The sequence below is a fragment of the Penaeus chinensis genome, chromosome 13 (assembly GCF_019202785.1).
Source record: "Penaeus chinensis breed Huanghai No. 1 chromosome 13, ASM1920278v2, whole genome shotgun sequence".
In the NCBI taxonomy this organism is placed as follows: domain Eukaryota; kingdom Metazoa; phylum Arthropoda; class Malacostraca; order Decapoda; family Penaeidae; genus Penaeus; species Penaeus chinensis.
The window spans coordinates 21,720,144-21,746,854 of NC_061831.1; the positions used below are offsets into that span (position 1 = coordinate 21,720,144).

At 43.5% G+C, this 26,711-nt stretch overlaps 2 protein-coding genes across 2 annotated transcripts in view; one reads left to right on the top strand and one right to left on the bottom strand.

Moving 5' to 3' along the window:
- LOC125031624 (low-density lipoprotein receptor-related protein-like) overlaps window positions 1-12,249 on the top strand; it is a 38,863-nt gene extending 26,614 nt beyond the window's left edge. Inside the window, exons 38-51 of the mRNA XM_047622507.1 lie at window positions 879-1,061; window positions 1,193-1,385; window positions 3,978-4,078; window positions 4,251-4,316; window positions 7,370-7,582; window positions 8,128-8,300; window positions 8,345-8,691; window positions 8,818-9,155; window positions 9,426-9,582; window positions 9,684-9,760; window positions 11,089-11,271; window positions 11,401-11,593; window positions 11,825-11,925; window positions 12,090-12,249. Coding sequence (XP_047478463.1) covers window positions 879-1,061; window positions 1,193-1,385; window positions 3,978-4,078; window positions 4,251-4,316; window positions 7,370-7,582; window positions 8,128-8,300; window positions 8,345-8,691; window positions 8,818-9,155; window positions 9,426-9,582; window positions 9,684-9,760; window positions 11,089-11,271; window positions 11,401-11,593; window positions 11,825-11,925; window positions 12,090-12,159 — 2,395 coding nt within the window. The 3' untranslated portion in view covers window positions 12,160-12,249. The remainder of the gene's footprint in view (window positions 1-878; window positions 1,062-1,192; window positions 1,386-3,977; window positions 4,079-4,250; window positions 4,317-7,369; window positions 7,583-8,127; window positions 8,301-8,344; window positions 8,692-8,817; window positions 9,156-9,425; window positions 9,583-9,683; window positions 9,761-11,088; window positions 11,272-11,400; window positions 11,594-11,824; window positions 11,926-12,089) is intronic.
- Window positions 12,250-14,891: 2,642 nt separating this feature from the next.
- LOC125031709 overlaps window positions 14,892-26,711 on the bottom strand; it is a 75,400-nt gene continuing 63,580 nt past the window's right edge. Inside the window, exons 2-7 of the mRNA XM_047622620.1 lie at window positions 24,827-24,895; window positions 19,419-19,553; window positions 18,829-19,008; window positions 17,908-18,022; window positions 17,442-17,564; window positions 14,892-17,025 (exon numbers count right to left, since the gene is read on the bottom strand). Coding sequence (XP_047478576.1) covers window positions 15,914-17,025; window positions 17,442-17,564; window positions 17,908-18,022; window positions 18,829-19,008; window positions 19,419-19,553; window positions 24,827-24,865 — 1,704 coding nt within the window. The 5' untranslated portion in view covers window positions 24,866-24,895 and the 3' untranslated portion in view covers window positions 14,892-15,913. The remainder of the gene's footprint in view (window positions 17,026-17,441; window positions 17,565-17,907; window positions 18,023-18,828; window positions 19,009-19,418; window positions 19,554-24,826; window positions 24,896-26,711) is intronic.

The following is a 26,711-nucleotide window of genomic DNA, read 5'->3' on the forward strand; positions in this document are numbered from 1 at the left end:
CTAGTACGTATGCTAACAAACGAAATTTGGTGGCATTTTTCACTGAAAAAATGTTACATTAAATGTAATGATTTAATAGAAATTTAAAAATGATTTTTGTTTTTTTCTTTTGGGACTCGCTTTTGACATACTACCCACCATTTTTAAGTATTAAGAAAAAAATAAATCTCCCAGAATGAACTGGAGATGAGGTAATAAACACTGACGTTGATCATCTGCTGGACTTGTACAGATGATGCCAATGCGGTGAAAAGCTGTAAGCGAACGAGTCCTTACAAATTTGGGAATAATTAAGATTTCGCGCGCACATGTTTGCATAATACAAAGTAGAAAACTATACGAATAGGAAAGTTACACAATACTAAATAAGCTGTATATCTTGGTTAATAAGTAAAATAATGCTTCATATAAATATCGGAATACCGTTGGAATGGCTTGTGCATACATATCAAAATAATTTACTACTATAAATAGCTGACTTAGTGTGGAGAGCTTAAATTTTGCGTGGCCAACAAATTAAACTAAAATCGAATGCTGTAATTATTTTTCGATAACAAATCTCCACAGCCTAACACGATATGAGACGGACTGCTTCACAACCACTTCACAACGTACTTTATAGAATGGACACTCAACTCAGATTGGTTCAGGAAAAGCTGCAAACCAACAATAGGGAAGATAGGCAGTTAACTATTACTTCCGGGATGGGAAAAGCTGCATTTTCCTAGGGATCATTCCAAGTACATATTGTCATTTTAACATGTAGTAGGGTATCTTGCACTAATCAATGGAGAGAATAGTAGTACCACAGTTTAGGGAAGCAGGCAGTCCACGTATCGCTAATTTCGAGTGAATTCCCATCATTTTTTTCATGCCAGGTGTCCTGAAGACCGAGAAGGGTCTCTGTGCGAGGTGGCCAAGACGCCCACAGCAGACAGCAGCGACAGCAGTAGCGGCGCAACCTTAGGCGTGTGCCTCTTCCTTATCATCTTCGGTGCCCTCATCTTTGGGCTTTACTGGTATCGAAAGCGACCTTTCCCCTTTTGGAAGGGAAAAGGAGGGTATGTATGTGGTCCCCTTTGTAAGCTCCCTTTTTCTTTCAAGTGAGATGTCATCATTTAATTAAAATGCTTAATTAGTACAAAGATTCTAAAATATTCGTATGAATAAAAAACAGATGCCCAAATTCCAGGCAACTCCGCAAGAGATGCTTCAAAGCCAATCAGACCCTACGCTTCGCCAACCCGGGTTTTGGCATCATTTCCCCCACCGCTGTGCCCAACGGAAACGCAACGGCCAGCACCAACACCATCCCCTCGACCCCGCCTGGCTTGCGAGGTTCTCACAACTTCGAAAACCCTTTCTTTAAAACGGATGACCACGTGGTAAGCCGCCCCTTACAGTAGCATGTTCTGCTGATTTTGTACGTACCATTTCACTGAAGTTCAGAATGTGTGAGGTGATATTTCAGATTTTTTTAAACACGGGAAACTGTGATCGCCAATTAGACTATAACATTAAAAAGTGTGTAAAATTCCACGTCCTTAACCCCTACACATTGATTTCTTCCTCCCTCCTTAACCCCCACACATTGATTTCTTCCTCCCTCCTTAACCCCCACACATTGATTTCTTCCTCCCTCCTTAACCCCCACACATTGATTTCTTCCTCCCTCCTTAACCCCCACACATTGATTTCTTCCTCCCTCCTTAACCCCCACACATTGATTTCTTCCTCCCTCCTTAACCCCCACACATTGATTTCTTCCTCCCTCCTTAACCCCCCCACATTGATTTCTTCCTCCCTCCTTAACCCCCCCACACTTATTTCTTCCTCCCTCCTTAACCCCCCCACACTTATTTCTTCCTCCCTCCTTAACCCCCCACACACATTGATTTCTTCCTCCCTCCTTAACCCCCACACACATTGATTTCTTCCTCCCTCCTTAACCCCCACACACATTGATTTCTTCCTCCCTCCTTAACTCCCCCCACACTTATTTCTTCCTCCCTCCTTAACCCACCCCCCACACTTATTTCTTCCTCCCTCCTTAACCCCCACCCCCCCACACTTATTTCTTCCTCCCTCCTTAACCCCCACCCCCCCACACTTATTTCTTCCTCCCTCCTTAACCCACCCCCCACACTTATTTCTTCCTCCCTCCTTAACCCCCACCCCCCCACACTTATTTCTTCCTCCCTCCTTAACCCCCACCCCCCCACACTTATTTCTTCCTCCCTCCTTAACCCCCACCCCCCCACACTTATTTCTTCCTCCCTCCTTAACCCCCACCCCCCCACACTTGTTTCTTCCTCCCTCCTTAACCCCCACCCCCCCACACTTGTTTCTTCCTCCCTCCTTAACCCCCACCCCCCCACACTTGTTTCTTCCTCCCTCCTTAACCCCCACCCCCCCACACTTATTTCTTCCTCCCTCCTTAACCCCCACCCCCCCACACTTATTTCTTCCTCCCTCCTTAACCCCCACCCCCCCACACTTATTTCTTCCTCCCTCCTTAACCCCCACCCCCCCACACTTATTTCTTCCTCCCTCCTTAACCCCCACCCCCCCACACTTATTTCTTCCTCCCTCCTTAACCCCCACCCCCCCACACATTGATTTCTTCCTCCCTCCTTAACCCCCCCCCACACTTATTTCTTCCTCCCTCCTTAACCCCCCCCACACTTATTTCTTCCTCCCTCCTTAACCCCCACACACACTGATTTCTTCCTCCCTCCTTAACCCCCACACACACTTATTTCTTCCTCCCTCCTTAACCCCCACACACACTTATTTCTTCCTCCCTCCTTAACCCCCACACACACTGATTTCTTCCTCCCTCCTTAACCCCCACACACTGATTTCTTCCTCCCTCCTTAACCCCCACACATTGATTTCTTCCTCCCTCCTTAACCCCCCCCCACACTTATTTCTTCCTCCCTCCTTAACCCCCCCCCCCACACTTATTTCTTCCTCCCTCCTTAACCCCCACACACACTGATTTCTTCCTCCCTCCTTAACCCCCACACACACTGATTTCTTCCTCCCTCCTTAACCCCCACACACACTGATTTCTTCCTCCCTCCTTAACCCCCACACACACTGATTTCTTCCTCCCTCCTTAACCCCCACACACACTGATTTCTTCCTCCCTCCTTAACCCCCACACACACTGATTTCTTCCTCCCTCCTTAACCCCCACACACTGATTTCTTCCTCCCTCCTTAACCCCCACACATTGATTTCTTCCTCCCTCCTTAACCCCCCCCCACACTTATTTCTTCCTCCCTCCTTAACCCCCACACATTGATTTCTTCCTCCCTCCTTAACCCCCCCCCCCCACACTTATTTCTTCCTCCCTCCTTAACCCCCCCCACACTTATTTCTTCCTCCCTCCTTAACCCCCCCCACACTTATTTCTTCCTCCCTCCTTAACCCCCCCCACACTTATTTCTTCCTCCCTCCTTAACCCCCACACTTATTTCTTCCTCCCTCCTTAACCCCCACACTTATTTCTTCCTCCCTCCTTAACCCCCACACTTATTTCTTCCTCCCTCCTTAACCCCCACACTTATTTCTTCCTCCCTCCTTAACCCCCACACTTATTTCTTCCTCCCTCCTTAACCCCCACCCCCCCACACTTATTTATTCCTCCCTCCTTAACCCCCACCCCCCCACACTTATTTATTCCTCCCTCCTTAACCCCCACCCCCCCACACTTATTTCTTCCTCCCTCCTTAACCCCCACCCCCCCACACTTATTTCTTCCTCCCTCCTTAACCCCCACCCCCCCACACTTATTTCTTCCTCCCTCCTTAACCCCCACCCCCCCACACTTATTTCTTCCTCCCTCCTTAACCCCCACCCCCCCACACTTATTTCTTCCTCCCTCCTTAACCCCCACCCCCCCCACACTTATTTCTTCCTCCCTCCTTAACCCCCACCCCCCCCACACTTATTTCTTCCTCCTTACCCAGCCGGACACGAGTGCTGACTCGGCCATAGTGAGTACAGCCGACTCGACCTCCATCAACATCGCTCCCCATCAGGTGGATCTTACTACGCCACAGAACGTACTGTAAGTCACTCCTGATGTGTATAATTTATGGCCCAAAGTGTTCCCCAAGTTGTGCCACACTACTAATTCGTTCTCCAAACCCATTAGATATAATTGATTTGCTGATTTGTTCTCTTTTGATTTCTATATCAGGAATATCCTTCCATTCTGTTTTTGTTTTTTTTCTCTCTAGGAAGCCACCAGTAGAGAAGAAGGTCGATTGGGATCTCTCTCCTTTCCAGCCCTTGCAGCATCCCGTGTGAGGCAATGCATTGGAATAGATCAATTGATTTCGATGCACTTGTTATAATTGTTGTTTAATGTTATAGGCTAATATATATCTTTCTAAACTATTCTGTAGTTTTTATAGACCTTTAGCCGTGACAGTTGGTTGGCAAATTCTGGATCTGCGTGAATGGCATATATTTGTAAGTGATGTCTTGCTGGATCATGACAAGGAGAATGATCTGTTTTTGTGAAGCACGCCCTTGAGTACATACAAAGCAATTTTGCTTATGCAATTTACAAGCATTATACACTTGGTAAAATCCAAGAATCAGTGAAATGAAATTGATGTTTGGAGTCACAGAAGGTGGAATTCACATAGTATGTCCAGTTTGAAGAGACGGAGCAGTGAAATGTACGAAGTTATTTAGTTCATATTTAAAAAGTAGCAGTTGAACATTTTGGTTGAGATTTGAAGGTTAGATCTGTTAAAACATTTTATCATATACCATTATATTTATTGTTATGTGAATTTCAACTACTACAGCAAATCTTATTATGGATAAGGAGAGGAATTGTTTGAAATGCAGAATTAATTAGTTGCTACTCGTGCTTAGAAATTCATTGTTGCTGTTATTAGTAACGTAATTCCGATATACTATGAAAAAGTTACTCCCCTTTCCTATGTCCGTTGACATGGGGTTTAAATGGAGACTAAAGCCCAATGCTGGGGCTCATCCCTTCCTTTGGCCTCAGCCCTCGACTCGGCTAATTTTGCACTCTTATCACTCGCCCCTTTTTTCATTCACCTATCCAAACCCATTGTACTATCCACTTCCTAGGGAATGAGAGCCATATTGAAAAGATGAAGGGCCTATTCCCATGTCTAGCCCTTACCCATCAGAGGGGCCCTAAGGGGTGGACCATTTTTCTCCCTAACATACCTTCCCTCCCGACATTTCTCGTAAGACTTAATCGAATTGGCTTGGGAGACGGAGACTGAGGCCTAATGTAGGGGATCACCTCTCCCTAGGACCTCAACCCTTGCCTCAACTAATATTGCAGAGTCTTTTCCTCTTCCTCCTTCCTGTTCCTTCTCTTTAATCCCTTTTATCCGTTTATACTAGTTATTGACTCGTTTTTACCTTTTCCATCACCATACATTGATATCTAGCACATTATTGATTTTAACCATTATAACATCACCTCATGAACCAGGATTTTGAATGCATCGTTAATGACCTTGTTAATGCGTTTTTTTTTGTTTTTTTTTAATTCCTCTTCACTACACCTTTCTATTGTGCTATACGATCTTTGAAGTCTGGCACATTTATTGTTTTGTAACCATTAACCATAATGAAAAAAGGTTAATCATGTATTTTCGCTGTTCAACTACCATGTTATAAAGGAAAAAATAGTAAACCATGCATAGTGGAAGAAAAGTTCACCAATCTTTTTTCTTCTTAACACACCCAAAAGACTTTACCATACGAGTCATAGAAAAGGGAACGGAGAAAAACTACTAAAACAATTTTATTAGTTTTAATAATAAAATGTAACAAATAACAATAATGTCCCATGTCTGACGCCGAGACAAACATCAGCTAAACATAAACCAATGCCACTTTGAACAAGGAGAGCTTTGGCAGTCGTTTGCCTCACCATACACTGAAAACCAAAAGATATTTTTAATTCGGTTGTCCGGTCCAAGAGTTTTTCTACAGCGGTGGTTCTCAACCTGTGGCGCGCTACAAAAATAATTTCCTGAAATCTACAACTCGCCAAATAGTTTAAACTCGATTTAGTAGTAATAATTCATTACATACAGATGTATAACTGAGAATGTACAGTACAAACTACTGCATGACAATAATACTTAGTGAGGAAAGTTTTACCCCCTGGAATGGAGTATTTTGTAACTTGAAAAAGTGAGAAATGCGTTTTGCAAAATAATGCGAGGCACGGGTTGAGAACCACTGCCTACAATTTTCGATAAGTTCTCATCAAAACGGGTTTATCGACCGTTCTTCCAATAACATTTGATAACCGTCGATGGCACAAGTACCACAGTGTATGTCTTTTCATAATAGATTTCCTTTGAGATTTTAAAGAAATTGTGCGGCAAAAACTACCAAGGTGACTACAGCAGATAATCATGAAATTTGTGTGAAGTTTTGTAATCTAATTTGAAACTGACATTTCTCGCCCCTCCGGAAGACGCATGCACATTATCACGTGTGTTTGGAACGGATGCAGACCAATAATATTAAGAAATGTAATAAATTAAATGAATATGATCTGCATATCCATGAGATGATCACCCAAATGCTCCCGGAGAACTAGAGGCTGTGCTGCAAGCGATTCTCAAAATTCGCGTGAAGGAAGGAAGGAAATACTATATTAAGCTGCGCAAGTTAAGGACACACGGAGATACCAATGAAAACAAATTGTGGAGTTGTGCATGCGTCTCTGCCTTTCATAAAGTATCGGATGATTGTCTTAGGAAATATAAACTTAAAACTTAACACACTGACCATCCCACACAACCACCATGACTCATTCACACACAGCTAACATAACAAGAGCAGATATCTTTGTCTACAAAGAGGGGAAATATTCCCGAAGTGCTTTACATCTGTACATCTGAATGATTCATAATTGATAAGGATGAAAAGTGAATTAGTTTTTCTTGTTTCTCCTGTTTTAATATGTACTGCCTAATCTATGCCTGAAAGATTAAACGTAACAATCGTCTTGAAATTACAACCAAATATACTCATTTACACTATAATATTGATAAATATTTACGACTTAATTTATCGGTATTAATTTACCATGAACTGTTTTGAGGAAAGTTCATGTTTAAATAAATAAATAAATAAATAAATAAATAAATAGATAAGTTAAAACCATCTTGCATATCAAATACGCAACAGGTCGTATCTACACGTCCCACCAGAAATGTGAACTTAGCATAAATTTAACACATTCAAATTAGCCTCATACAGGATACAAGCGGAGGTGGACACTGAAAGAGGAAGGTGGGTGTTCACAGGGTGCCCCACGTGGGGAAGGCCATGCGAACAGTTGTAGATACCTACAAGGAAAACCACGTGAGCAAGTTCCCAAAGAACCTTTCCTGAACCCTCGCCCGCACCGGCGGGACCACAATGGTAAGGTATTGACAGGGCCACTCCCAGAGAGCTGCACCAGCACGGCCTTGCCAAGTGGACCACGCCGAGCCGGGGGACACAGAGGCGGCGAAGGAAAGCCTGGCCGCCTCATCCAACCTGGACCAAAGTGCAACAACAGGCCGCACGGCTTTTCTGTCCAGCAATTAACAGAACTGGATGGGATCTCCGTTTTGGAAAACAATTTGGCAAGTAACCGAACTTACGAATTGAAGATCGTAACATTTTCTTAAAGGAAGCCCCATCCAGTCCAGATAGCTTGTAATGTTAAATAGAAGCTATTTACAGAATCATGACAATCACAAAGCAATAAGGTGCATGTATGCGCCATCCAAATGCTTACATTTTTTGTGGTATAGACAATACACTATCAGGATCATATGGAGGAAAGCATAGTACAGTCCCAGAACTAAAAGGTACACTAACTTTAGCTTTACATTAATATCAAGATCAATTCAAGGATGATAACTTCACATACATTTCCCTTATGCTGTCAGAGGTGCCGCAAAGTTTACTGTCTCTTTGCGACGCACTACTATAAGTGATAGGTCTGTGGCACCATAATGTCTCTGCACTCTAACGGATTTCATGAAGATTCTATCTCCACACGTGTGTTCTTGATCATTGTGCATAACCAGGTAAGTGACCTCGTAGGAACTGCGCCATGCTGAAGACAGCAGCAGCCTGCTGGTGGGTGTGGGGGGCGGCAGGAGACTCGCTGGTGTCTTTCTGCATCTGCCTGTGGTGGCACATGAAGCCGGCCACCAGCACCGAAATCACCGTGCACATTGCTAGCAGTACAAACAGAGCGGAGAAACCGGGCGCCGGTAAGCACACGCCGTACACCACATCTTCGCGGTGCCCCTTGAAGACCGTAACGCCTTCTTCCCTGGCGGGTGTGAACTCCAGGTCGGCCTCGGAGATCACCTGGTAGTCGGTAGTGACGCCGATATCGGGGGAGCGTTGGTGGCGATCGAGAACGAGGTCGCGACGACGGCGGCGGAGGTTCCTCGGGCCCCATGGGAAGTCCCCGGCGTTCGGCAGTTCGATAGTTTCGCTGCCATTGAGGGGCGAGCCGTTAAGGTACTCCTGCGCCGACTGCTCGTCCGGGATGATCAGGGGGCCCTTGTAGTATGGGCTGTTCTTGTTGATCATGGGGTTATTCTGGCTACCGGGACGCGCTTTTCTGGGGTTGACCGCAGATCCTTGGCTCGCAATGTAGAACGGCAGTCTCTCGCTCTTCTCGCCAAAGTTCGAGGGCCCAACATTATTTGGCGGAGCCTCGTACTGTGGCGCCGTCTCGGCAGGAGCCGCGTAAGCGTCGAGGGGCGGCTGCTGAACTAGAGGCTGCTGCTGGAATTGCGGCTGTTGCTGGAACTGCTGTTGCTGGAATTGCGGTTGCTGTTGGCTGTAGTCGCCGATGGGATTGCCTGCGGTCGGCTTCTGGCAGTGGTCGGGGCAGCCGAAGCGACAGATCTCCACCTTGCAGCGGATGTGGACGGCCATCGAGTCCGGGAACTTGAAGGCGTGGAAGTGGGCGTAGGTGAGCACGGTGGCGCGGCCGTCGTTGTTCCGAAGCTTCATGAACTTGGAGATCATCTTGGGGCGGAGGACGCAGCCGTGCTCGTCGCTCAGGTAGATGGGCGCGTTGGTGCCGTCGGAGGCCTCGCACGACTTCACGCGCATGTCGAATTCGCCTGAAACGATCACGCATTTGCGTCAACTCCAGTGAACGATGCAAATTAAGGAGGCATAAAACGTGCTGCTAAACTCATTTCTTAAGGAATAACTTTTTGCAATCAAATGTTAATTAACAGTTGCCTAGTTTATGTATATGAATTATCTGAAATCAGACCTAAAAACAAAACCTATTACAATATGCTATACACGCTCGCGCACTCATACACACATGTGCATGTATATACACATGTAATTGCAATGTTCTGGTAAAGTCTCTTTTTAATAATCATGCTGATAATTTCATATGCTGAAGACTGCAAAGTAAAGAACTGCACCCACCACTGCATGATTCAAATGGACAAAAAGGCCAGCTGTATGTGCAAAGTTGGCTACGTCTCTGCACCCAGCCGTCCTAACGAGTGTGTCAAGGTATGTTCATCATATTAATTACTCCATTGAGAAAAATTGTAGACACCCTTCCATCATTACTAGCTGAGAAAAAAAAAAAAAATCCTGAAAATTTTCCACAGATGAAATCCTGCGACCACAGCCCGTGTCAAGGCAAAGGTATATGCGAGTCGCACTCCGACACAGAATTCATTTGCAGGTAGGTTGAAGAAGTTACAGTAATAAGACATAAATATTTTGAAACCGTACTATTCAGATTCATTCATAGGTGTATTACACCTGAAACCTTATAGGTTATGATTCGGGAGTTATTGGTTGGTTGATAGCAAATCTAGTGTAGTAACCATTTTGCTAACTTGTTTCACTGCATCAGTTACTGTCCCCAAAATCTTGGAGCTAGAATTTGCAACTATAATTTTTTGGCGTTTGCTATGGTATACTATGGTATGTGTTAGCTGGATATATCCCTTAACGACCAGCAGAAACACCACCTTGGGTTAAGGCAGCGATAACCATCAACGGTGAATCTCAAGTATGGATAAAAATCTAAGACTGGTAGATCTGTACCAATACTGCAGGCCAGTGCAGCAGATCTTGCTAATCAACATTTACGTTAATTTGTACTAACCAAAGCATATCATAAGCTAGTACGTATGCTACCAAACGAAATTTGGTGGCATTTTTCACTGAAAAAATGTTACATTAAGAAATAAATTAATAGAAATTTAAAAATATAATTTTTCTTTTTTTCTTTTTGGGACTTGCTTTTGACGTACTACCCACCATTTTTAAGTATTAAGTAAAAACTAAATCTCCCACAATGAACTGGAGATGAGGTAATAACACTGACGTTGATCATCTGCTGGACTCGTGCAGATGATGCCAATGCGGTGAAAAAGCTGTATGCGAACGAGTCCTTACAAATTTGGGAATTATTATGATTTCGCGCACACATGTTTGCATAATACAAAATAGAAAACTATACAAATAGGAAAGTTACACAATATTAAATAAGCTTTATATCTTAAGGGATAGAAAACCATATGTTCTTTGGTTAATAAGTAAAATAATGCTTCATATAAATATCGAATACCATTGGAATGGCTTGTGCATACATATCAGAATCATTTACTACTATAAATAGCTGACTTAGTGGCCAACAAATTAAACTAAAATCGAATGCTGTATTTCTTATGCGGATAACAAATCTCCATCGCCTAACACGATATGAGACGGACTGCTTCACAATCACTTCACAGCGTACTTTATAGAATGGACACTCAACTCAGATTGGTTCAGGAAAAGCTGCAAACCAACAATAGGGAAGATAGGCAGTTAACTATTACTTCCGGGATGGGAAAAGCTGCATTTTCCTAGGGATCATTCCAAGTACATATTGTCATTTTAACATGTAGTAGGGTATCTTGCACTAATCAATGGAGAGAATAGTAGTACCACAGTTTAGGGAAGCAGGCAGTCCACGTAGCGCTAATTTCGAGTGAATTTCCATTATTTTTTTCATGCCAGGTGTCCTGAAGACCGAGAAGGGTCCCTGTGCGAGGTGGCCAAGACGCCCACAGCAGACAGCAGCGACAGCAGTAGCGGCGCAACCTTAGGCGTGTGCCTCTTCCTCATCATCTTCGGTGCCCTCATCTTTGGGCTTTACTGGTATCGAAAGCGACCTTTCCCCTTTTGGAAGGGAAAAGGAGGGTATGTATGAGGTCCCCTTTGTAAGCTCCCTTTTTCTTTCAAGTGAGATGTAATAATTTAATTAAAATGCTTAATTAGTGCAGATTCTAAAATATTCATATGAATAAAATAAAGATGCCCCAATTCCAGGCAACTCCGCAAGAGATGCTTCAAAGCCAATCAGACCCTACGCTTCGCCAACCCGGGTTTTGGCATCATTTCCCCCACCGCTGTGCCCAACGGAAACGCGACGGCCAGCACCAACACCATCCCCTCGACCCCGCCTGGCTTGCGAGGTTCTCACAACTTCGAAAACCCTTTCTTTAAAACGGATGACCACGTGGTAAGCCGCCCCTTACAGTAGCATGTTCTGCTGATATTGCTCGTACCATTTCACTGAAGTTCAGAATGTGTGAGGTGATATTTCAGATTTTTTTAAACACGGGAAACTGTGATCGCCAATTAGACTATAACATTAAAAAATGTATAAAATTCCACTTCCTTAACCCCCACACATTTATTTCTTCCTCCCTCCTTAACCCCCACACACGTTTATTTCTTCCTCCTTACCCAGCCGGACACGAGTGCTGACTCGGCCATAGTGAGTACAGCCGACTCGACCTCCATCAACATCGCTCCCCATCAGGTGGATCTTACTACGCCACAGAACGTACTGTAAGTCACTCCTGATGTGTATAATTTATGGCCCAAAGTGTTCCCCAAGTTGTGCCACACTATTAATTCGTTCTCCAAACCCATTAGTTTAAGATTTGTTGATGACTTTTGATTTCTATATCAGGAATATCCTTCCATTCTGTTTATTTTTTTTTTCTCTCTAGGAAGCCACCAGTAGAGAAGAAGGTCGATTGGGATCTCTCTCCTTTCCAGCCCTTGCAGCATCCCGTGTGAGGCAATGCATTGGAATAGATCAATTGATTTCGATGCACTTGTTATAATTGTTGTTTAATGTTATAGGCTAATATATATCTTTCTAAACTATTCTGTAGTTTTTATAGACCTTTAGCCGTGACAGTTGGTTGGCAAATTCTGGATCTGCGTGAATGGCATATATTTGTAAGTGATGTCTTGCTGGGTCATGACAAGGAGAATGATCTGTTTTTGTGAAGCACGCCCTTGAGTACATACAAAGCAAATTTGCTTATGCAATTTACAAGCATTATACACTTGGTAAAATCCAAGAATCAGTGAAATGAAATTGATGTTTGGAGTCACAGAAGGTGGAATTCACATAGTATGTCCAGTTTGAAGAGACGGAGCAGTGAAATGTACGAAGTTATTTAGTTCATATTTCAAAAGTAGCAGTTGAACATTTTGGTTGAGATTTGAAGGTTAGATCTGTTAAAACATTTTATCATATACCATTATATTTATTGTTATGTGAATTTCAACTACTACAGCAAATCTTATTATGGATAAGGAGAGGAATTGTTTGAAATGCAGAATTAATTAGTTGCTACTCGTGCTTAGAAATTCATTGTTGCTGTTATTAGTAACGTAATTCCGATATACTATGAAAAAGTTACTCCCCTTTCCTATGTCCGTTGTCATGGGGTTTAAATGGAGACTAAAGCCCAATGCTGGGGCTCATCCCTTCCTTTGGCCTCAGCCCTCGACTCGGCTAATTTTGCACTCTTATCACTCGCCCCTTTTTTCATTCACCTATCCAAACCCATTGTACTATCCACTTCCTAGGGAATGAGAGCCATATTGAAAAGATGAAGGGCCTATTCCCATGTCTAGCCCTTACCCATCAGAGGGGCCCTAAGGGGTGGACCATTTTTCTCCCTAACATACCTTCCCTCCCGACATTTCTCCTAAGACTTAATCGAATTGGCTTGGGAGACGGAGACTGAGGCCTAATGTAGGGGATCACCTCTCCCTAGGACCTCAACCCTTGCCTCAACTAATATTGCAGAGTCTTTTCCTCTTCCTCCTTCCTGTTCCTTCTCTTTAATCCCTTTTATCCGTTTATACTAGTTATTGACTCGTTTTTACCTTTTCCATCACCATACATTGATATCTAGCACATTATTGATTTTAACCATTATAACATCACCTCATGAACCAGGATTTTGAATGCATCGTTAATGACCTTGTTAATGCGTTTTTTTTTGTTTTTTTTTAATTCCTCTTCACTACACCTTTCTATTGTGCTATACGATCTTTGAAGTCTGGCACATTTATTGTTTTGTAACCATTAACCATAATGAAAAAAGGTTAATCATGTATTTTCGCTGTTCAACTACCATGTTATAAAGGAAAAAATAGTAAACCATGCATAGTGGAAGAAAAGTTCACCAATCTTTTTTCTTCTTAACACACCCAAAAGACTTTACCATACGAGTCATAGAAAAGGGAACGGAGAAAAACTACTAAAACAATTTTATTAGTTTTAATAATAAAATGTAACAAATAACAATAATGTCCCATGTCTGACGCCGAGACAAACATCAGCTAAACATAAACCAATGCCACTTTGAACAAGGAGAGCTTTGGCAGTCGTTTGCCTCACCATACACTGAAAACCAAAAGATATTTTTAATTCGGTTGTCCGGTCCAAGAGTTTTTCTACAGCGGTGGTTCTCAACCTGTGGCGCGCTACAAAAATAATTTCCTGAAATCTACAACTCGCCAAATAGTTTAAACTCGATTTAGTAGTAATAATTCATTACATACAGATGTATAACTGAGAATGTACAGTACAAACTACTGCATGACAATAATACTTAGTGAGGAAAGTTTTACCCCCTGGAATGGAGTATTTTGTAACTTGAAAAAGTGAGAAATGCGTTTTGCAAAATAATGCGAGGCACGGGTTGAGAACCACTGCCTACAATTTTCGATAAGTTCTCATCAAAACGGGTTTATCGACCGTTCTTCCAATAACATTTGATAACCGTCGATGGCACAAGTACCACAGTGTATGTCTTTTCATAATAGATTTCCTTTGAGATTTTAAAGAAATTGTGCGGCAAAAAAAACTACCAAGGTGACTACAGCAGATAATCATGAAATTTGTGTGAAGTTTTGTAATCTAATTTGAAACTGACATTTCTCGCCCCTCCGGAAGACGCATGCACATTATCACGTGTGTTTGGAACGGATGCAGACCAATAATATTAAGAAATGTAATAAATTAAATGAATATGATCTGCATATCCATGAGATGATGATCACCCAAATGCTCCCGGAGAACTAGAGGCTGTGCTGCAAGCGATTCTCAAAATTCGCGTGAAGGAAGGAAGAAAATACTATATTAAGCTGCGCAAGTTAAGGACACACGGAGATACCAATGAAAACAAATTGTGGAGTTGTGCATGCGTCTCTGCCTTTCATAAAGTATCGGATGATTGTCTTAGGAAATATAAACTTAAAACTTAACACACTGACCATCCCACACAACCACCATGACTCATTCACACACAGCTAACATAACAAGAGCAGATATCTTTGTCTACAAAGAGGGGAAATATTCCCGAAGTGCTTTACATCTGTACATCTGAATGATTCATAATTGATAAGGATGAAAAGTGAATTAGTTTTTCTTGTTTCTCCTGTTTTAATATGTACTGCCTAATCTATGCCTGAAAGATTAAACGTAACAATCGTCTTGAAATTACAACCATTTACACTATAATATTGATAAATATTTACGACTTAATTTATCGGTATTAATTTACCATGAACTGTTTTGAGGAAAGTTCATGTTTAAATAAATAAATAAATAAATAAGTTAAAACCATCTTGCATATCAAATACGCAACAGGTCGTATCTACACGTCCCACCAGAAATGTGAACTTAGCATAAATTTAACACATTTAAATTAGCCTCATACAGGATACAAGCGGAGGTGGACACTGAAAGAGGAAGGTGGGTGTTCACAGGGTGCCCCACGTGGGGAAGGCCATGCGAACAGTTGTAGATACCTACAAGGAAAACCACGTGAGCAAGTTCCCAAAGAACCTTTCCTGAACCCTCGCCCGCACCGGCGGGACCACAATGGTAAGGTATTGACAGGGCCACTCCCAGAGAGCTGCACCAGTACGGCCTTGCCAAGTGGACCACGCCGAGCCGGGGGACACAGAGGCGGCGAAGGAAAGCCTGGCCGCCTCATCCAACCTGGACCAAAGTGCAACAACAGTCCGCACGGCTTTTCTGTCCAGCAATTAACAGAACTGGATGGGATCTCCGTTTTGGAAAACAATTTGGCAAGTAACTGAACTTACGAATTGAAGATCGTAACATTTTCTTAAAGGAAGCCCCATCCAGTCCAGATAGCTTGTAATGTTAAATAGAAGCTATTTACAGAATCATGACAATCACAAAGCAATAAGGTGCATGTATGCGCCATCCAAATGCTTACATTTTTTGTGGTATAGACAATACACTATCAGGATCATATGGAGGAAAGCATAGTACAGTCCCAGAACTAAAAGGTACACTAACTTTAGCTTTACATTAATATCAAGATCAATTCAAGGATGATAACTTCACATACATTTCCCTTATGCTGTCAGAGGTGCCGCAAAGTTTACTGTCTCTTTGCGACGCACTACTATAAGTGATAGGTCTGTGGCACCATAATGTCTCTGCACTCTAACGGATTTCATGAAGATTCTATCTCCACACGTGTGTTCTTGATCATTGTGCATAACCAGGTAAGTGACCTCGTAGGAACTGCGCCATGCTGAAGACAGCAGCAGCCTGCTGGTGGGTGTGGGGGGCGGCAGGAGACTCGCTGGTGTCTTTCTGCATCTGCCTGTGGTGGCACATGAAGCCGGCCACCAGCACCGAAATCACCGTGCACATTGCTAGCAGTACAAACAGAGCGGAGAAACCGGGCGCCGGTAAGCACACGCCGTACACCACATCTTCGCGGTGCCCCTTGAAGACCGTAACGCCTTCTTCCCTGGCGGGTGTGAACTCCAGGTCGGCCTCGGAGATCACCTGGTAGTCGGTAGTGACGCCGATATCGGGGGAGCGTTGGTGGCGATCGAGAACGAGGTCGCGACGACGGCGGCGGAGGTTCCTCGGGCCCCATGGGAAGTCCCCGGCGTTCGGCAGTTCGATAGTTTCGCTGCCATTGAGGGGCGAGCCGTTAAGGTACTCCTGCGCCGACTGCTCGTCCGGGATGATCAGGGGGCCCTTGTAGTATGGGCTGTTCTTGTTGATCATGGGGTTATTCTGGCTACCGGGACGCGCTTTTCTGGGGTTGACCGCAGATCCTTGGCTCGCAATGTAGAACGGCAGTCTCTCGCTCTTCTCGCCAAAGTTCGAGGGCCCAACATTATTTGGCGGAGCCTCGTACTGTGGCGCTGTCTCGGCAGGAGCCGCGTAAGCGTCGAGGGGCGGCTGCTGAACTAGAGGCTGCTGCTGGAACTGCGGCTGTTGCTGGAACTGCGGCTGTTGCTGGAACTGCGGCTGTTGCTGGAACTGCTGTTGCTGGAATTGCGGTTGCTGTTGGCTGTAGTCGCCGATGGGATTGCCTGCGGTCGGCTTCTGGCAGTGGTCGGGGCAGCCGAAGCGACAGATCTCCACCTTGCAGCGGATGTGGACGGCCATCGAGTCCGGGAACTTGAAGGCGTGGAAGTGGGCGTAGGTGAGCACGGTGGCGCGGCCGTCGTTGTTCCGAAGCTTCATGAACTTGGAGATCATCTTGGGGCGGAGGACGCAGCCGTGCTCGTCGCTCAGGTAGATGGGCGCGTTGGTGCCGTCGGAGGCCTCGCACGACTTCACGCGCATGTCGAATTCGCCTGAAACGATCACGCATTTGCGTCAACTCCAGTGAACGATGCAAATTAAGGAGGCATAAAACGTGCTGCTAAACTCATTTCTTAAGGAATAACTTTTTGCAATCAAATGTTAATTAACAGTTGCCTAGTTTATGTATATGAATTATCTGAAATCAGACCTAAAAACAAAACCTATTACAATATGCTATACACGCTCGCGCACTCATACACACATGTGCATGTATATACACATGTATATACATGCACATATATTTATGCGCGCATGCGCGCACACACACACACACACACACACACACACACACACACACACACACACACACACACACACACACACACACACACACACACACACACACACACACACGCGCGCGCACAATCCCTCATTCTCTTATTCCTCTCCCCTTCCCCGTCCTTACCAGCCTGGTCATTGATGGCGACGACCATAGTGAGTGTGGAGCCCAGGGGAACGATGCCGGTCACAGGGGACGCCCAGGGTCCCTTGCCGTCCTGAATCTCCATCCAGCAGTCCACGTTGTCACCTGCGACACAGAGAGGTCTTACTGTCCCGTCTGAATAGCTAGACGTTTCTATATACATATGTCTCTATATACATGTATGTATTTCGGAATAACATTATCAGAAAGCTTATGTATGCTTTGTATTTTTTACACTCATCAATATTAGTTGAATTTTATGAGCTAATTTATTCACATGTAAGAATAGGCCCTGGGCTTTGAGCTTTTTTTTTACGTGTATGCTTTTCATACAGGAGCATACCCTTCGAACATCTATTTTTTATCCTCATTCCTACTTTAAGAAATTGCTTCGGGCATTCCATATCTATTCCTATAAAGATGAAGCCAAACGGGCAAGTCATCAAACCTCTGAAGTTGAGCTCGACGACTTCCAGATCGGCGATGACCATGGGCGGCTTGCTGGCGGTCTTCTCGTAGTCGTTATACCACTCGCACCGCAGTCGCTTCGCCTCGTCCCAGACCTGTGGACAAGTGTGCGCGTGAACAAGTGCGGTGAAGGAAATACACCAATGGAAAAAAATGCCGATATGTATAAGTAATGTTAAGTAGTTCCACTAATGATCAACTGAAAAAAATACTTTAATTCATAAATATAAGTAAAGTTGTTTTTTTCAATTGATCATTGGTGGAATTGCTTAACTTTACTTGTTCATACAAACACATTTCCAGATCCACTTATAAATGGGATGGGTCTGGAAATATTTGTCCATGTGAATAAGTACTTCCACAATTGATCAACTGAAAAAATAACAAATAAAGTGAATGTGGAAATATGCGTGAATAAGTACGGGAAAGTAATTCCACCAAACCTAAACTTAAAAATACTTTGAATGATCTAATTTGGGTGTTCTACTTTCATCATTATTGACCTATGAGTTCAATTCTAGAAAATTAACATACTCGCGTAATATTCCTTGTCCTCTCAACTTTGAATTAAGCTGCACACGCTAGACTAAATTTTGTATTAATCTAAACCACTTTACGCTATATATTTCCCATCAGAAAGCTCTTCCAAATACATAAATGGAGAACGAACCATGCGAATAAAAAACAAACAAAAACAAAAAATACCCCCCCCCCAATTTTTTTTATTATTTTTTTATATATATATAAAGTACTCGCTTCACAAAATCACAAAAATAAGCAAAACAAAAACAATAGCTGAAAAAAAAATAAAGCACAAAACAAAGCAACAAAAAATAAAGCCAAAAAATAATAATAAAAAATAAAAATAAATAAATCAACCACAATCAGTGAAGCTACTTGCCTCGATCAAGTCGGAATCGTACTGCACGATGATGGTATTCTCGTAGAACTTGCCCCCCATGTCGGGCTTGGTGCCGCAGCCGTCGTAGTAGATCTGGAACTCGTAGTTGACGCCTCCGTCGCGCGGCCCCACGTACATGCAGTCGCCGTTCCCGTACTGGCCCTTGGAGAACACCAGGCCCTGCGGGGGAAGAGGCGGTCAGGGGCAGCCGGGGGCATTTTTGGGCAAGGGATTTAGGATCTCGGGTTGTGGTATGTTGAACAAGGGCTTGGGAGTAATTTGGAAAGGCATTTTGGTTCCCAGGTTGTGATATATATTTTGACTGGTATTTTGGATTTGAGACTCGTATCTTGAAAGACAAGAAAACATTGGCAACTACAATTACTGTTATAAGTGTCGTTATCATCTATCAGCATTAGTATTATCATGAACTTTCCATCATCATTATAATAACTCGTTTTTTTGCATCTTTTTATTTTTCTTTCCATTTTTTCTATTTTTTTTTTTTTTTTTTTTTTTTTTTTTTTTACTCGGCTTTATCAACCTCCTCGATCAAGAGAGCCCGAGAGCAAGCCGTGACCCGCGCGTACCTGGAAGGGCGCGCTGAAGGCGAGCTGGACGGTGAGGTGGTCCTTGCCGCACATCACCTCCAGTTGTCTGATGGACGGGAGGTTCGCCGGCCGCTCCAGGGCGAAGTCCGACAGGTAGTTCTGCGCGGTAGTCACCTGTGAGGGGAAAGGGTGTCATTAGTGGCAACTTAAGAAGCAATTTAGTCGAGTAATGGAGCTAGCTACACGTCAGAACATGTTAGCAGATTAAGTTGGATACAGACTGGATAAATGGAGTGATGTCGGTGCCATGCAAATTCGAACACCTGTTAACAACGCCAGGAACACCAGCGTGCAACTCGCTGGCTCTTAATGGATGCTTGGTCACAGGGCAAGTGGGGCGTTGACTTCGTGCCATGAAGCTAACGAAGAACTGAACGGGTGGCATTTTTACTCGAGGGTACGACAGCCCGTATATTACTCGAAACCAGAAAGGGAGAGAAATGGATAGCTCATCCAACTCACTTTTTAGATTCTTACACACTTTTTCAGGCTCTTGCATCTGCTTGGGAGCGGTTTCTCGCCGCCAGTAGACCACAACCATAACCACAACCAAAGATTCGACCTGCAACAGCTGACAGGCTTGAAAGGGAGGCAACAGAAGCGAGGAAGAACTACATCGGTTAACCGCGTTTTGTGTTACTTAGCGGGAGACCGTAGAGCAAACGCGTTCCGTTTGTTAAAGGAGTCAACGCGAAACAGCTGAGAAAATGGGCCTGATTTTAGCCCTAATAATGCATACAAGGACTCGTGTACGTTTGCCAATATTTAGCCGTTGTACTGTCCAGACTTTTAAATAACGTTGGAGAAAATAGAAGTTATCATAAAGATTTGTACATTTCCCTTTCATGTACGGATAAATATTTATATAGCTGCTGATAACATTTGGCAGCGGGACAATACGCAGAGGAAAATTAACAACTTTAATCAAATCTGTCAGGGCCTACATAAAAGAAATGGCATTGTTGCTAAATCAGAAAGAAATTGGGTGTATTTAACATTTCCCGTCCAATAAATCATTCTGTGAAGGATAGATAGGCAAATGGACACACACACACACACACACACACACACACACACACACACACACACACACACACACACACACCCTCACACAAATCAGTCCAATCGGAACTACACCGCGAAGAAAGCGGCGCGTATGTCATCTTTCTCCCAACGAAGCATGCTAGGGAACCGCAAAAAAAAAAAAAAAAAAAAAAAAGGAAAACGAGACTACAAATGAAGAATAAATGTCTAGAAATCGAAACCGGAAATAAATTACTTTTCCTCCGAAGCCACATCCGTAACGTCGTATATATATATATACATGTTGTAGCATATCTAGGAAAAAAAAATAACTCGCTGGTAACTCGAGAATCCCAATCGGTTATGTTTTTTAGGAGAAATTAATTATTAATAAGTCCAGACAGGTTAACTGTACCTTAAAAAAAGCACATTGCAATTAACTACGGCAGTAAAACTAACGTTATTCATGGATGGGTGAAAGAGTGGCGTGATTAGGGAGATCTGGGAAAAGGCGACAGATGTGAGACGGCTTTCAAGGGAGATGAGAGAGAGAGAGAAAAGAGAGAATCAGAGAGAGAGAGAGAGAGAATCAGAGAGAGAGAGAGAGAGAATCAGAGAGAGAGAGAGAGAGAATCAGAGAGAGAGAGAGAGAGAATCAGAGAGAGAGAGAGAGAGAATCAGAGAGAGAGAGAGAAAAGAGAGAATCAGAGAGAGAGAGAGAGAGAGAATCAGAGAGAGAGAGAGAGAGAATCAGAGAGAGAGAGAGAAAAGAGAGAATCAGAGAGAGAGAGAGAGAGAATCAGAGAGAGAGAGAGAAAAGAGAGAATCAGAGAGAGAGAGAGAAAAGAGAGAATCAGAGAGAGAGAGAGAGAGAATCAGAGAGAGAGAGAGAAAAGAGAGAATCAGAGAGAGAGAGAGAAAAGAGAGAATCAGAGAGAGAGAGAGAGAGAATTAGAGAGAGAGAGAGAGAGAGAGAATCAGAGAGAGAGAGAGAGAGAATCAGAGAGAGAGAGAGAATCAGAGATAGAATCAGAGAGAAAGCAGGGAAAACGCACCAACATAGAAAAGTGATTGATAGGACTGAACCGAATGTGACATGCCACTCGCAGCAGCAAGCAAGGAAGACCTGGCAGTGTGAAGGGCTGGCAGGGGATGGGGAGAGGTGCTCCTCGAACGGGTGAAGATGAGACTCGAGCATGCCTGAGTTCCGACTCGACGTCACGTTCCTTTGTTCACACCATAGATTGAACTGCTCCAAATGGCATCATTACATTATGATATATATCATTATTGTCGCTATTATATGTAATGTGATATATTTCAGAACAAATTATCATAATGCCGTCAATGCATCGAAATTTGTATTCATAAAAAGACATTTATTATTTAATAACTGCAAAGCAAAAGGCAATTTCGGAACCGCAAACAGCATTTGAAGCAGCATAAACGCCGCTTGTCATTAGGCTGCGTCACTTCCTTCGCAGAAGCAAATGCACTCACTCACTCACTCACGCACATGCATACGCACACGCCTACACCCACACACGGATACGCATACGCATACGCATACGCATACGCATACGCACACGCATACGCACGCAAGCACACACACACACACACACACAAACTTTATATGCAAATTCTAACGGAGATATTTTACAAGCAAATTCTAAGTGAAACATCGAAACCGCGCCAGTTACCTGCTCAGCGGAGTTAAATCATCCCCATTCGCTTTTTTCTTTAACCATTTCTTTCTCCTTTCAATACAAACACTCATCCGCGGTTGGAGGAGAGGGAGACGGGTAGGGAGAAGGCAAGGCTGCTGGCGTGGCATTTCGTAAGGTTGCTAAAAACAGGGGACTTAGCAACATATATTATCTACCTAAACCCCTATCTATATATAAATTTAAGACAAAAGAGTCAACAGCCCCAAAATATAAAAATTCTCTTAATGCATCGTCCTCGTCGTGCTTCATCTTCGAGCAATAAACATCATCCATCCCTGTCATTCGCCGGGTTGTTATGGCTCTAAAAATTAACCCCATGTTGCAATAAATCCGACAAAATTGCGCTTTCGCTGCATCGCCTGCGTTAAGTGCGCACGTTCTATGCAAGGCAGATCTGGGACGAGTTGTGCCCGGGATGCCAAATGGAATTAAAGCAAGGCGAGAACGATATAAACTTTTTTTTTGTAAATGGGAAGGGCGTGTGTGTTCTGCGTGCTGCCTGATCATCTTATACCATGCACTATACTGACTATTTTTTTTTCTCATTTCCGTCTCGCTTCTTCTCCCCTACACACTCTTCCTCTCACCTTCGTCTCTTCCTCTCGCCCACGCCTTCTCCTCTCCCTCCCCATCCGCTTCTCTCCCCCCCCCCCCCCGTCATCTCCCGCCCAGCCACCTTCCCACGCCGCCGCCGCCATGGTAATAGTTTCTTAACGAGGGCGATAAACACTCCAACGACCTGTGCTTCGTTAGACCGCCGGGGAGGTTGTCGAGGCATACATTACGCGCTCGGTGAGTCTCTTAACCACAATGGGGAGAGAAATTGAACCATTTCGTTAAGGAGAAGAGAAGGGGGAGGGGTGTGGGGAGAGAGAGAGGGGGGGGCAGGGAAGAAGGAAGAGACAGAGAGAAAAAAAGAGAAAGAGAGAGACAGAGAGAAAAAAAGAGAAAGAAAGAGAGAGAAAGAGAGAAAAAAAGAGAAAGAAAGAGAGAGAAAGAGAGAAAAAAAGAGAAAGAAAGAGAGAGAAAGAGAGAAAAAAAGAGAAAGAAAGAGAGAGAAAGAGAGAAAAAAAGAGAAAGAAAGAGAGAAAGAAAGAAAAAAAGAGACAGAGAGAGAAAGAAAGAAAAAAGGAGAAAAAGAGAGATAGAGAGAGAAATATAGAGAGAGACAGAGAGAAAGAGAGAGAGAAGCTCCGTGTGGATGAAATAAGACCGTTAATCAACAACAGGTGCGGAAAGTTTACCCAAAATTCTGCCTAGTAATTGACACAGATGTCTGAGTTTTCGCTAACATTACTGTCCCTTTTCATATTTATATTCACGATCCCTTGCTGAATCCTCGAGTAGTATATGTTAGTCATCCCATTGCCGAGTGATTTTTTCGCCAAATGTATTCATCATAGAAAAAAATATACATGATGATAAATTCACTGATGACAACTACATCAATAATATACCAACAATAACAATAACAATGATGTTCATGATGATGATGACTGATGGTGATGGTGATGGTGGTGAGTGTAAGGGTGATGGTGGTGGTAGAAATAATGATAATGATGATGATGATGATGATGATGATGATGATGATGATGATGATGATGATGATGATGCTAATAATGCTAACAATTATAATAATAATAACAGTAATAATAATAATAATAATAATAACAATAACAATAACAACAATAATGATAATAATGATGATAATGATATTAATAATAATAATACAAATAATAGTAATAATAATAATAATAATAATAATAATAATAATAATAATAATAATAATAATAATAATAATAATAATAATAATAATAATCCCACAAGCAAAGCCCACCCAGCCGCCATCAGGTCAGCGCGCGAGGCAGCGACGCGTGACAACCTCCTCAGGTCCAGAGGGCAATAGGGAGGTGTCAGCTATTACATGTGATTGACAGGTGACAGGTGACAAGTGTCTGGCCGCGGGTGTGTCACGGCAGGTAAGATCAATTAACGAAGGCCAAGTCCAGGTCACTTTTGACAGGTGCGAAGTGACGGTGACAAAAATGTTTCGGTGAATAGTTGTCAGGTAGTTGTGGTTGTTGTGGTAGGTGGGACGCCTGTGGTGGGTTCTGCTCGTGGCGGGGCGGTTAAATGGCGGTTAAGTGAATCTTACCTTTTTTTATTCTTATTGTCATCGTTCATTTTTGTTCGCGTTTATGATTAAAATCCCTATCATTATCATAATTATTAATATTCTTTCCATCACTTCTACTATCATCATACTTTTTATTATCATTATTATTACTGTTATTATCATCATTACTATTATTATTATTATTATTATTATTATTATTATTATTAGGATTATTATCATTACTCTTATCATTATTACTATTATTATTACTATTATTATTATTATGATCACTAAAGCTATCATAGTCATCACATCATTATTGCTATGATCATTATCATTAGCATTACTATTATAATAATCATCATTATCAATATCATTATCACTATCATCAGTATCACCAATACTGTAGTAACGATGTTAAACATATATTACCAACAACAAAAAGAACAGCATAAAGAATAACATAGCAAATAACTTTTTTTTTTTTTTTAATAACAATGAAGTCGTAACTGTCCACTTACCGCCGCTAAGGTTGAGAGGAGAAATATGTAGCGGGTCATGATGACGTCACCAAGCGCCCGATCTGCCACCTGGAGGAGAAAATGAGAGTCTCGTTAGCATACTTGACACTTGCATGACACCAGTATGACGATTGGCGTGAGATCAGTATGACAGTTACATAATTGCGATATGACAATAGTATAATGATATGGCAAGTGCATGGCAATTGTATAAAAAATGGTATAACACAGCTATGGCAATGGCAAAGCAAATTCAGGACAATGGTATGTTGTCATTTTTTTGTAATGATTCATGTACCGGTTCTTTCACCAGTGTCATAAAACATAACGCTTGGTATTAAGGATAGTAATGGTGTTATTAGTGTCATAATTATCGCGATAATGGGAAGCTTAAGAAATATAGTCGGTAATAAAATCACGATGTGGCCGTCAGGAAAAAAGGAAGAGAGAGAGAGAGAGGGGGGGAAGCGAGCGAGAGAGAGAGGGGGGGGAGGGAGGGAGGGAGGGAGGGAGGGGGGGGAGGGAGGGGGAGAGAGGGAGAGAGAGAGGGAGAGGGAGAGAAAGAGAGAAGGGGAGAGGGAGAGGGAGAGGGAGAGGGCGAGGGAGAGGGAGAGAGAGAGAAAGAGGGAGAGAGAGAGAAAGTGGGAGAGAGAGAGAAAGTGGGAGAGAGAGAGGGGGGAGAGAAAGCAAGAGAAAAAGAAAGGAAGAAAAAGATAGAAAAGGGGAGAAAAAGAAAGAGAGAGGAAACCGGCATAAAAACTGGCTGATAGCCGCGCCCTTGACATCACACGCGCATCTTCCTCGTTCCAACGCACTCAGACACTCAGATTCTTCCTCCCCCCCCTTCTCTTCCCCCTCCCTTCCTTCTCCCCTAGTCTTTCCTCCTCCTTCCCCTCGCCCCTTTCCCCAGCTCTTCCTCCTCCTCCCCCCATTCTCCCCTCTCCCTCCTCCTCCTTCCCCTCTCATCCCCTCCCCTCTCCCTCCTCCCCGTGCAGCTAGTGTTTCCAGTTCCCCCTCCCTATTCCCCTCTACTCTCCCCTTCCCTCCTATCCCCCATGCCTCCTAACCTCCCCCCCCTCCCCCTTCCTAAGCCTTCTGTTTCCCCCTAACCTCCCCTTTCCTCCCTAGTAATTCCCAATCTATTTGTTTTTCCATTATTCCCCTGGCCTCCTATTTTCCTTCCCCCCCTAAACCACCCATTCTCCCCTTTCCCTTAATTTTCTCTCCCCTTCCCCCCCTAAACCACCCTTTCTCCCCTCTCCCCTAAACCACCCTTTCTCCCCTCCCCCCCTAAACCACCCTTTCTCCCCTTTCCCCTAAACCACCCTTTCTCCCCTCCCCCCCTAAACCACCCTTTCTCCCCTTTCCCCTAAACCACCCTTTCTCCCCTCCCCCCCTAAACCACCCTTTCTCCCCTTCCCCCTAACTCTCTCTCTCCTTATCCCCTTAACCCTTCCTTTCCCTTATCCCCCCCCCTTAACCTCCCTTTTCTCCCTAACCTCCTCCTCCTCCCCGTCTCCCCCTCCCCCCTTCCCCCCACCCCGCCCATGCACGTTATACCCGACACTTTCCCAGACAATTTCCGCCCATTTTTGCCTCGTTGTTTTTGCCTCTCGTTACGCCGGCTTTGTAATTAGCGGTTTCGATAATCATGTGACAGGGTATTTATTCATTTATTTTTTTCATATGTTTTTTTTTTTTTTTTTTTTTTTTTTCTTCTCGTGATGGGCGATCTTTTAAGGCTAACTGAAAGGTGGATTTAATGAAGCGAAAAGTGTGGTTGCGATGGTTTTTGGCGAAGGGGGGGGGGGAGGAGGAGGAGGAGGAGGAGGAGGAGGAGGAGGAGGAGGAGGAGGAGGAGGAGGAGGAGGAGGAGGATTGGTGG